Source organism: Haliotis cracherodii, unplaced genomic scaffold, assembly GCF_022045235.1.
Source record: "Haliotis cracherodii isolate W230 unplaced genomic scaffold, xgHalCrac1.p SCAF_10, whole genome shotgun sequence".
NCBI classification, from domain to species: domain Eukaryota; kingdom Metazoa; phylum Mollusca; class Gastropoda; order Lepetellida; family Haliotidae; genus Haliotis; species Haliotis cracherodii.
In genome coordinates this window covers 36,988,102-36,999,447 of record NW_027266265.1, presented here as the reverse complement: position 1 = coordinate 36,999,447, position 11,346 = coordinate 36,988,102, and the positions used below count along the sequence as shown (strand labels likewise).

Here is an 11,346-nt window from a genome sequence, read left to right as displayed (position 1 = left end):
CATGATGATGTCCTGATGTGTACTGCATTAGGCTTTCTCTGTGAATCTCTCACTTTTATATCAACATTATTAATCTTTTCAGTTACCACTGGGACATACCATAAATATTGGCTCTACGAATCTATATAATTCACATCGATATTCACACATTCTTTTATATCAGTGTTTCCGACTGTTTCTCATACTTATATCCAGTTATCCTTGAACGTTTAATAGGGAAATGAGAGCGTGAGAAGTTTATAAAATTCTATGGAGAACTGTTACATCCAAATAGATTATTAATGGGGAAAACGAGGTACGTAAATTCGATAAAAGAAACTGATATTGCATGCAATTAATGCACTTAATAAGTTCGTATCTGACCCTGCATTGAGTGGTACGAGTGTATTGTAACGTAAAAATTATTCTCAAAAGGAAACAAAAATTGTCAATTTCACATTGACTACTCCCAGTTGCAATCAATAATAAATGATAATACCAATCAATAATTAATGATAATAGCAGTCTGAAATCATTTCCCACTTAATTGTCTATTGATTTTCACTTTGAAATTTGTCAGACGTGCTCATATGATTTTGAGATAAGGAATGGTAAATGTATTTTTTTTATCCACGTAATGTTCTATGCGTTACTCAGGCGTGGTATAAATACTCCTCCCCAGCAGTGATACCCATGCACCAAGTATGGAGTATATGTATGTTTAAAATGCGTAAAATGCGTTCAATTGCTTTCGACGTGGCAGTTTTCCTTAAATTTAGTTAAAGCGCGTAAATGTGTCTGTGATGAAGATTTGGGTAAAAAAATCGCATGATATTGACATTTAATAATGTTTCTCATTTTCAGTTGAACAGCATCAATATTGAAATGCTCCCCTTGGTAACAAGTGCACACCGATTAACGATTCTATTGCAACTGCTATTCAAAATACATTCATTTCTTTCGCGTCTGCGGCAGTGAACTGAGCCATGACAAAATAGAGCTAAACGAAACCAGGTTAATATGTTGACGGATTCAAACGCTGTTTCGGCAGTTTCTCAGAGTTTAAAGACTTGATATGACGAAATCCGAGAATGGGCGCCTTTGAGGATGCTGGAGGCGGAAAGTGGATTATCGCTCTGAAATTGTGAGGGCGAATTCGAATAATTCAATTGATTATTGCGTGTTTTTGTAACAGCACAGCACCCTGTACAAATGTTGTCCAATATGAATGTTGATTGGGCGAGATTGGCCGTAAAATGAGCTGAGATCGTGTCCTTTGGTCGTAACACCCTGTTTTTAGATGCAGCCAATCTAAACGATGCGGATTTATGAGAGAGGTGCATTTTACATGAATGAGAAAGCTCTTGACATCATCGATGTTTGGACAGCAGGGTCCTTAATCACGCCCTTTAGTAGTAAAGAAGTCAGTGAATAGCCAAAGTATAATCTACTACCACTGAGTAATAACTAGGAGGACGACTGTGGTCCTTACATATGGTAATAAAAGCCAAATAGTCACGACGATACCAGGAAGTGTTCGCCTGCAGCTCAATTGCACAGGAGTCCTGAGGGGAGATCCTCGTCGGTTTCCTCGGGGCCTGGATTTCTTTGAAGTTAATTTAGAAGAATTAATTTCGAGACGGAACGAGCACAAAATGAATTAGTCCCTTCTCGTTTAAGAATGGCTTTTCATTGAATCCCACTCGATTGGTGATGAATGCTCATCGCGAAGTCAGTAGCTAGTTAAAGAATAGCCAGTGCCTTTAACTTCATCACCAAATTACACGCCTTGTCTTAAACAATGCTGTCTGTATTGGCTTATCGAGTCCGGGCGCTCCAAGCTGAAGTCCAGCGTTGCTTGGAAGTCTTGAACAATGTTCTTGGAATTTATTTGTGTCCTGACACTTGTCTGCGCTGTATTTCGGTTCGGACACAGACAAGTTAACATTCGTTGGGAACACATAGGCAGACATTCTCGAAATAGATTCAATGTGCCGTTTTTTTATATCAAAAAGTACAAGCAAACAAAATCATTTTTAAACTCAAAATAGGGCGGGTGATGTGCCCATTGCAATCCTCCGCAGCAGTATGTTTGTCGATAACGTGTTGAGTACATGCTTACAGTTACCTGCGCCAGAGACTGTAGAACATGCTATGACCTTTACATAGCGTTTTCTCATCAGGAATTGTGAAGATTGTGTGAGTGGCGAGTGCTACCGTCAGAGCAGGACATGCATACCCTTGTCGCGATCATCCGGCTGCATCACTGATTTTTAGTGATCCGACCATATAAGTTTCATTACTATTTTAGCTTTTACGCCCTATAGAAACCTGTTTCGGCAAATATTCGAAAATATTTCCTGACTTTGGTATTGTGAATAACGTTAAAGGGTCAGCTTACTCTTCATTGTGGTTGGTTGGATACATATTAAGCCCATTGACTTCTTTAAATGAATACATTCGATGCACTAAGTGACGAATAACTTTGATTCAACTGTTCGGTTTTAATGTTGAATATCTTAATAATTTATTATCGAATATAAAACGTACGTTTGACTCATAAGTGTCAAGACTGACGTCTGATGCAGTTCCTCATTTTGACTTGCACCTTATGTCCCCGTGTCTTTTATCGGGTAAATAATTGACTTGCCTTCGTATGTGTTTTATTAATGATGCCACCAGTAGGGCAGGATACGCTCACCTTTTCATGAACACCTGGTGTCATCACTATTTGATGTTTCTCCATAAACATGTGTTATTGACATAGTTGATCGGAATCGTACTATCGACTGTTTTTTGCAGAGATTGCTTCTGAAAATTGAAAGCGTTTGCCGCTCATATTTATGTGGTGTTTATTTTGAATAACAAAGCTGTAAACTTATTAAATCATTCTGTGTTCCCTTATTTTTGTTCATCAGTATAGTAGGCGCATGTCAATACTGTAAACTGTTGCCCTTCAAGTGCATCAAAGCTTTGCCTGAATAGAACTGATAGTATAGAATTACACATTGTATGTTTGTAAAATAACATTGGCGGACAGTTTTATTGCGTAAGAACATAAACAAACTCGGCGAAATGCATTTTTTATGAATCTGGTTGTTAAGTTTGTATATTCTTGGATAATGATTGTTTTCTATTACTCGTGGGTCAATGTTGCAATGGCTAGTCGATAAATCTAAATTATATGTTCGTCGCTTTCAATTCATGAAAAAAATAAGGAAGGGTTTTGATGTGAATGTTAATTTACACAGGGAATATTTATTAAACTTTCTAGCACCAGGAAGTCACAAAGGAATTACATTATAACTTGAAAACGCAGAACAAATAAAAGACGACCAGTTAAAATCACTCTTCGATCGGTGAAAACGTAATATAAAACAGGAGGCATTTATAGGGGAGTTTAGATTTCTCTGCGAGATAAGTTGTCATAAATGATATATAAAGTATATTTTGGAAATTCACTTTGAAGATGTAGTTCTGTGGATATTTAACCATATCAGAGCTTTGTGTTTATTAACTAGAGATTCCAGCTCCTGATACAGACAAACGTAACTTTTTACGAATAATTTTCGTGAAAATTCAGCAGCGAAAAGGACCCGATGGACTTCCTTCACGCGTGCACGTCGTTGCAAACAACGTCCCGAGGTACTGTCACGTCAGTTTGGTTTCATTGAAGCGGAGGGCCACAACATCAGGAAGTTGGAAACACAGAGTCTACTCTATGTAATAACCAGGAAAAGTGAAAGAGTGTAAAATCGGATAACGAGATCTATTGATCTAATCATATATGCGTCATTTCTAATATGTCACGAAAGTCACTACTGGCATACGGGGGCGCGAGGAGCCTGGTTGTTGTTAAAAACGCCGCAACTCGCTGAGCAGAGTTGCGTTCCCTAGGCGCGCCTGAAATCTATGCTCTTGGGTTCGAATCCATGATTTGCCGGTTATGTGTCTCGGTTTGTCGGCAGCAGATATCCATGGTCTTGGTTTCATCAAAGGGGTAAATCTGAGACCTGCATGAACTACTGTTCAAAGCAGTGTTAAACCAAACTCAGGAAGGCTATCACTCACTCACGCACTCACTCAAAGTGGTTAAGTAGCACGTTCAGTTATATATTTTCAACGGGATTCACACACACACACACAGGCACGCACGCACGCACGCACGCACGCACGCACGCACACACACACACACACAGAACCAAAAACTTAGGAACCCCAAATCATTTTGTGGATATTTTTTTGTTGAAATTGTGTGCTCAATCTTAAACTACATAAGAAAAACCAAAAATATGTTCATGATCCCTGACATTGTTGTTCTGTATGTTTGATGCCTGAACCATTTATAAAGGAAAATTGTCTTTTACTGGAAACTGTTGAACTACACGTTCTACTCGTGCTGGCGTGACATAATAACTCCTTAGGTTAGTGATTAATGCCTCGGTCAGCAAAACATCTACAGGTATGCACTGCGTTCCGGAGATAGACGAGTCTGACACTGACAAACCAGTGAGTTACGATCCATGTTGTTATCGTCGAAACATTCATCGCTGGTGGGTACGCCTTGTTGAAATACCCGACATGGGTACAATGTGTGAAGCCCATTTCTGGTGTCCCCCGCCGTGATATTGCTGGAATATTGCTAAAAGCGACGTAAAACCTCACTCACTCACTTGTTGAAATACTACTTGCTATTTCGTAAACATTTCTGCCGATTTTCTATTCTCTGGTTTCCATTGCCGTCTATGACAGTCCCACAGAAAAAAACCGACAGAGAGCAACCAACCTATGGAATAGGTACACACAGTAATTAGAAATAGCCACGCAAGTTACAAACTAAACACCATCCCCATAAAGTGTGTTTTGGAATGATTAAAACCTGCCACATTTTCAATGGAACCAGGGGGCACGGGTGGCCCAGTCGTCTAAGGCGCCGCGATTCGCTGTGCAGAGATGCGTCCCTTGGCAGCGCCAGAAACTTATGATTGTGGGTTCGAATCCCGGTTCGTCCCGATTATGTTTCTAGGTTTGTCAGCGCCATACCCGTGCTCGTGGGTTTCACCGAAGTGGTAAACGTCTGACACCTGCATCCCTTGGGGCATTCCTCCCACATTAAGCTGACACACCGCGATATAACTGGAATACTGTTTAAAGCGGCTTTAAACCAAACTCACTCATTCACACTCAATGGAACCAAAGACAGTAAATTATACAGATGCACCAAACAGGGTTGTAGTGGTCTCCATTGAAAATGTGCCAGGGTCTTATCATTACGATGCAAACTTTATGGGGATTGTGTCTTATTTGTAATTTGTGTAGCTGCTCGTATTTCCATAAAACGTTCAACATGTTCATATTCCATAAAACGTTCAACATATTTATATATTCAAACGGATATATAATCCCGATTCCCCATTTGACTTGTAACCTTTGTTCCTGTGTTATTTCAGGTGAACAGTTGACTTGACTTTGCATATATGTTAGCGACGGATGCCACAGGTGGGACAGGCTTCACTCGCCTTTTCGAGAACGCCTAGTGTCATCGCTATTTGATCATATAAACACATGCTGATGACATAGTAGGAACCGTGCAATGGACCAGGTTTTTTTATGATTATGGAAATGGCGTTGTCGCTTTTACATACATTGTGTGTTTGTTTATAGAATACATACCAACACGTAACTCGTACATGACAAAAATCTATATATTCTCCACAAAACATAGGTACAAATATTATCCAAAAAAATCAAACACTGGTTTGTCTGGTTCAGGGTTTGTCTGTGCGTGTGGGTGTTCTTGTGAGAGTATTTAAAAAACAAAATTCAAGTGTGACACGTGCCGAGGAAGTAGCCAAGTAGGATAGAAAAATTATGTGTTTACAAAATATGAGTTGACAAAATTACACCAATTGTGTCACCATCACCACCGTCAGTGTCATGTCATAATTGTCAAACTTCTGCTATTTATCTCACGTATACAATTACACGCAACCAAGACAGAAAAAAGATCAATTTTCATATATAAGTTCCCTCCCACGCCAGAAACCTATGATTATGGGTTCGAATTCCGGTTCGCCCCGATTATGTTTCTAAGTTTGTCAGCACCTTACCCGTGCTCGTGGGTTTCAACGAAGTGGTAAACGTCTGAGACCTGCATCACTTCGGGCTTTCCTCCCACATTAAGCTGACACGTGGTGATATAACCGGAATACTGTTAAAAGCGGCGTTAAACCCAGCTCACTCACTCATTTACAAACTGCTCAGACGAACAGAGGAGTATACTGTTATACAATCATACCAAACATTTGGCTGGTTATTCTCTGTACTCAGTCACCTTTGGTGATTTACCATGACACTTCGTCAGTGCCCTTCGCCGGTGTATCGCTATCCCTCACGTGTCTTTTGACAATTGTGAGCGGCCATTCGATCCATTCTGCGACGTTAACGTTCTCAGAGCAAACTTGAAACAAATCAAACAGGACAGCGAGTAAACAGGAAAATGTCAAGCACCTCCTCCTGATCTGGACTTTGCCCATAATGTAGTCCTCTTGCAATCTCGGTTTGACGTTATAAATCTCAGCTACTTCCTGGATTGTATTCTTTTCATTTTAATTAAGCATCGGGGCATTCGAAATTGCTGCTACTATAAGTGTCCACCGCGTCATTTGCTCCCCCTGCTCCTGTCGAAATAATTCGTTTGTTTGTTTCTTAACGTCGTATTCAGCAATATTCAAGCTAATATATAATCGAGCCCGGAGCAGACAATCCAGTGATTGACATCATGAGCATCGATATCCACAATTGGGATACAATGACATGCATAAAACAAGTCAACGAGCCTGATTACCCGATCCCGTTAGCCCCTTTTTGGCTGACGCAACTCTGCACAGGGAATTGCGGCGCCTTAAACGACCGGACTAACCGTGCCTCCTCTGAAATTATGAAGGTCTCTAATCATCATCCTGAAGCTAGATCTTAAAAGTGCTTCGTATCCACGATTCAAAGTGATTATAATCATCGTTATATTAGCACTATACCCGTACAGCAGTATACCCGTGCTTGTGGGTTTCACCAAGTGGTATAGCTTAACATTTGCATCATCTGCCAGGACAAAAACGTCAAATCTTCTTAAAAGATAGTTCGAGTTCACCAGGTTCATTCCACAGAAGACTTTTGTTCTGCTGAATCCGGTTATTTCGAAAAGACAATCCTCTCAAATGTAACGGGCAGTAAATAAACATTAATCTGATTTAAAAAATCACGTTTGACGACATGCTCGACTTGACATGAAACCTGCTTTGACCCACAACGAAAACCTTTCTAAAGTGATTACATCCGCGATGAACAGTGAAGACGTTGAAATGTAAAAACAACATTTTCCCAATACCATTAACGTAAAAACACAATTTACAGCCTCCACAAGTGCATTTCATAAAAACGTTGACAGCTACGTTTTAAGCATACTTTATATTTGAATCAAACATCTGTATAATTCGAAAAATAAGCTATAATTCAAAGCCCTATTAAGACACACACTGAAGGAGAGAGGCAATCATATCTGCGATGTCACGCAGAATAGTACACAATTCAATTACACCAGCAGGATTATGTGAAAGATCTGAGGCTAAAATCCAATTTACTGTTTCCAGCAAATTCAGTAATTATGGCGGATACCGTCAACAATAGTGCGAGTTCTGTTTTATAGCATGTTAAAAGTCCTCCAGAAGGGGCGCTGATGAAGCCGGCATATTTATCGATTTGTCTCTCCTTATGTCTGCCTATATCGTTCACCTGCACAAATCACCTTTGTCAAGGCAGAAAACAAACTGGGTTCCAATAGTAAATAAACGTATCATCCAGTCATCCATTAGAATGACATACAGGCGGTAAGGAACAGATTGAAGGACCCATGCCGTTGTGCGAAAGGGGATTCCACTATGCCAGATGAAGCGGGTCGACATTGATCAGGAAAGTTATTGGGACAATTCTGTGCCGGACACAGAGTTATTGGCTGGGCGTATGGCGTGAATGAATGTTCCGTGTAGCAGCGGAATTGGATAGCGTCACAAAAGGAGAGTGGAACCGATACGAGAACTCGGGACATTTCCATACCTTGTTTTGCTCCTGGTAGCCAAGAGCCAAGCTCGCGCTGCTGAGTACTGCCTAGTTACTGAGTGTTCAGTTGTCGTGAACGATTAGTGACTACTTTCATGGCTCATTGGCTCAATAAGACCACGTGACGTAGCACCAACTACTGAGTTGCGCGCGGACGGAACCATGAGGTTGTCATTGTGCGATTACAAGCAGACGATTTCCGCTTGTCATCCGAAAAGCCTTCTGGGAACAGTGAAACGGGAGAATTTGAAGATGGAACCATGATGACACCTGTTTCGAGTGCTAGCTTAATAACGCAGCACACTACGGCCACAGGTGGCAGCATGAGGCCTAATTACAAACTTTCTAAAGATCGACGTCACAAATCTGCCCGCTGCCCTTGTTGTTGAAGTCGAATATTACGTTTCTCTGTCCAGTGGGAATTACGAAAAGAATGCTGTGAATTGAAACAATATTTCAACAGATTGTGGATTTGGGGCAACTGGTCATTGCTTATAGCGTTTTTCTCTGGCTTTGCTTCTACATATGCCTCCAGAACGATGAATGGGGGATGCCCATGGATTACATTGCTTCTCCTTACCCTTTTCGACTGTATTTATACAGGTGAGTATCATTTGATATTTTACCCTGTGATTCTTACTGACAAAATATCGGTTGAATATATGCCTAATTTTCTCGGATGCATACACATACATTGATGATTGTATTAATGCTTATGGATATGTTTATATATTTATTATACGTTTAAAGATATCGTGTATTGTCAGAAGCAATTTTCAATGCGCACGCGTATGTACTCCATGACTAAATGTTTGAGGAAGAGAATTTATGGATGTGAAATTCTTTATTTTGAGGAACATAATTAGTGTTCCTCATAATAAAGTAGTTGACATCCACAAATTCTCTTCCTTATGTGTATCACTTCTAAATGCCTTTCAAAGACTTAAATGTTTATGGAGCTGAATATTTGTGCTGTTGAAATTCTGATACAGATTTACTATCCTTACAACTGTATGTCATTCTGTGACTTTATCAAGCTTTATTAATGTTATAATAAAGCTGACATTATCCAAACAGCTGGTTATGAACACATTAATGCAAGCCTAAATTTCCTTATCAAGTAAAGGAATATAAGCTTGATAAACGTGTACACGTATATCCACATCTTATAATAAATCCGAGAGAGGATGGGAGTTCACAGAATACTTAACTGTACTCTCTGTATCTGTATCATGCATAATAACTCTAGCATCGAGAAGTGGTGCAGATAACAACATTAACTGAAATTCATTAAGTGATGATCGATCACATTCTATGGATCCATTATGTGAAAGAGCACATGAATACCTTAATAAATTGACGCATATTTTGACGCAGCACAATTTCAAGATCAACCTATCGACGTACACCACACGACTAGACTTTATGCAATAAATCCCTCCTAGGTATGAAAAAGCATTTTATCAAATGTTAAACACGTTTTGGCACACGAATGTGTAAAGTATTTCAATAACAATGATGCAGTTAAATCCAGTATTTTGAAGAGAATGTTTGAAAAACGAAAAAAATACGAAACATGGTGGCTAGGATTTGAAGTAGGATTGCATTGACGTCACTCGGTGAATACCTTATCAAAGAAACATAATAATTGATTCTTCTGTGGGAGTATTCAATCTAAACACTATGTTGTGTATACTTGTTACAAAGAATTTTGACATAATTAAACAAATATGTTATCATATGTCAAAACGCTTGACCAAACAAACAATGTTATTACTGTCTGTGTGTCAACATTTAACTGCAGAAATGACAACAAATCGAACTGATATCATTTTGCCTTTATCAATTACATTGTTTCAACCCTGTTAGGGAGAATATGAGACAAATTAGAGACTTAATCAACCAACAGTACATAAAATACTAAGAGACTAGTCAAGGGTTTGTCATCTTTCAAAATGTAACTATTTAAGCCACATTATGCACAGCATACGCATCAAACAAATAGAAAATCTAGCGGCTGAATGACATAAAAAGGTTGTGTGTGGAAATGGAGATTGTCTTGTTTTTGCATGGATTTAACATTTCAGTAAAATTAGTATTGGAAGGCAAAAAGTTGTTATTGATGAAGGTGACCATGGACCAGTATTTTATATACTGTTGGTTACGATCATAACAGATATGATCATACAGTGATGATTTTCGACGATAAGTTTCAGTAACCGTAGTTACCTCCTCCTTGTGAATTAAAACGCCATATCAATCTTCGAGCAAACGATTCGACACCAGAAATTTGGATAGTCATCTCTCAGTATCTGTTCTTAGTGACATATGGCATTAGCCAAATGAGAGTGTGAGTTGGGTTTTACGCAGCTTTTAACAATGTCATGTCATAGGTGTGTGGGGGGAGGGGGGTACAAGAAGGGGCTTCACACATTGTTCCCCTGTGGGAAATTGAACACGGGCCTTGAAGAGCGAACGCTACAACAACTAGGCTACCCCACCCCCTCTTACACCAAGCTTTAACAAGGATACACAACAGCCCTTTATAAGAAATTGAACTCCTTCGTATGCCTTTTTATGTCCGAAGCAGCGTTAACCCACATTCACTCACATAAGACCAGAAGGGAGAACTGTCATGCCCTTTATTAAGATTTCTTTGACAGCGAAGAGATACGAATGTGACTACAGAAAAACTGAGGGACACTGTGCACTGTAAAAAAAAACGGATCTCAGTAATTGTCTGTTCTGAACAGACTAGATTCGGTATATTGTGTTAGTCTCCAGTTTATTCTGGTTAATAACTAGTGCAACCCCATTAGGCACAGACGATGTCCATGCAAGAACGTTGATGCTGTTAACATAGCACAGTGTTGCAATGGTAACAATGCTTAAGGAAAATACGTTGCACTCAAGATGGTTCTTAGGATTACATATCTCAGACTTAATTCTTGAAGTAATTTGTAAAGGCACAAAAGACCAGCAGTTATCCACTCCAACGTCATACATAAACACAACCGCGAGTCTGGAAGTACATTGTCACTAGAGAAATCGGAAATAAACCACATTTAAGTCGTGAAATTGAGTGATTTGCAGTTTTGTATAGACCTGTTGATCTAACCACTGAAAATATATGTTGGCACACACAATACACAGGGCCATGTAAGCTTTTTACACAAACAGGAAAACTTGCAACTCATGATACAAGAAATCGCTCATTAGCTTGTTTCCAGACCTTCACAAACCTTGCTGTCT

The 11,346-nt window shown here is 39.5% G+C and overlaps 1 protein-coding gene across 1 annotated transcript in view; it reads left to right on the top strand.

Annotated features, from left to right (window-relative positions):
• Positions 1–8,618: 8,618 nt before the first annotated feature.
• LOC139450154 (acetylcholine receptor subunit alpha-L1-like) overlaps positions 8,619–11,346 on the top strand; it is a 101,854-nt gene continuing 99,126 nt past the window's right edge. Inside the window, exon 1 of the mRNA XM_071231826.1 lies at positions 8,619–8,697. Coding sequence (XP_071087927.1) covers positions 8,634–8,697 — 64 coding nt within the window. The 5' untranslated portion in view covers positions 8,619–8,633. The remainder of the gene's footprint in view (positions 8,698–11,346) is intronic.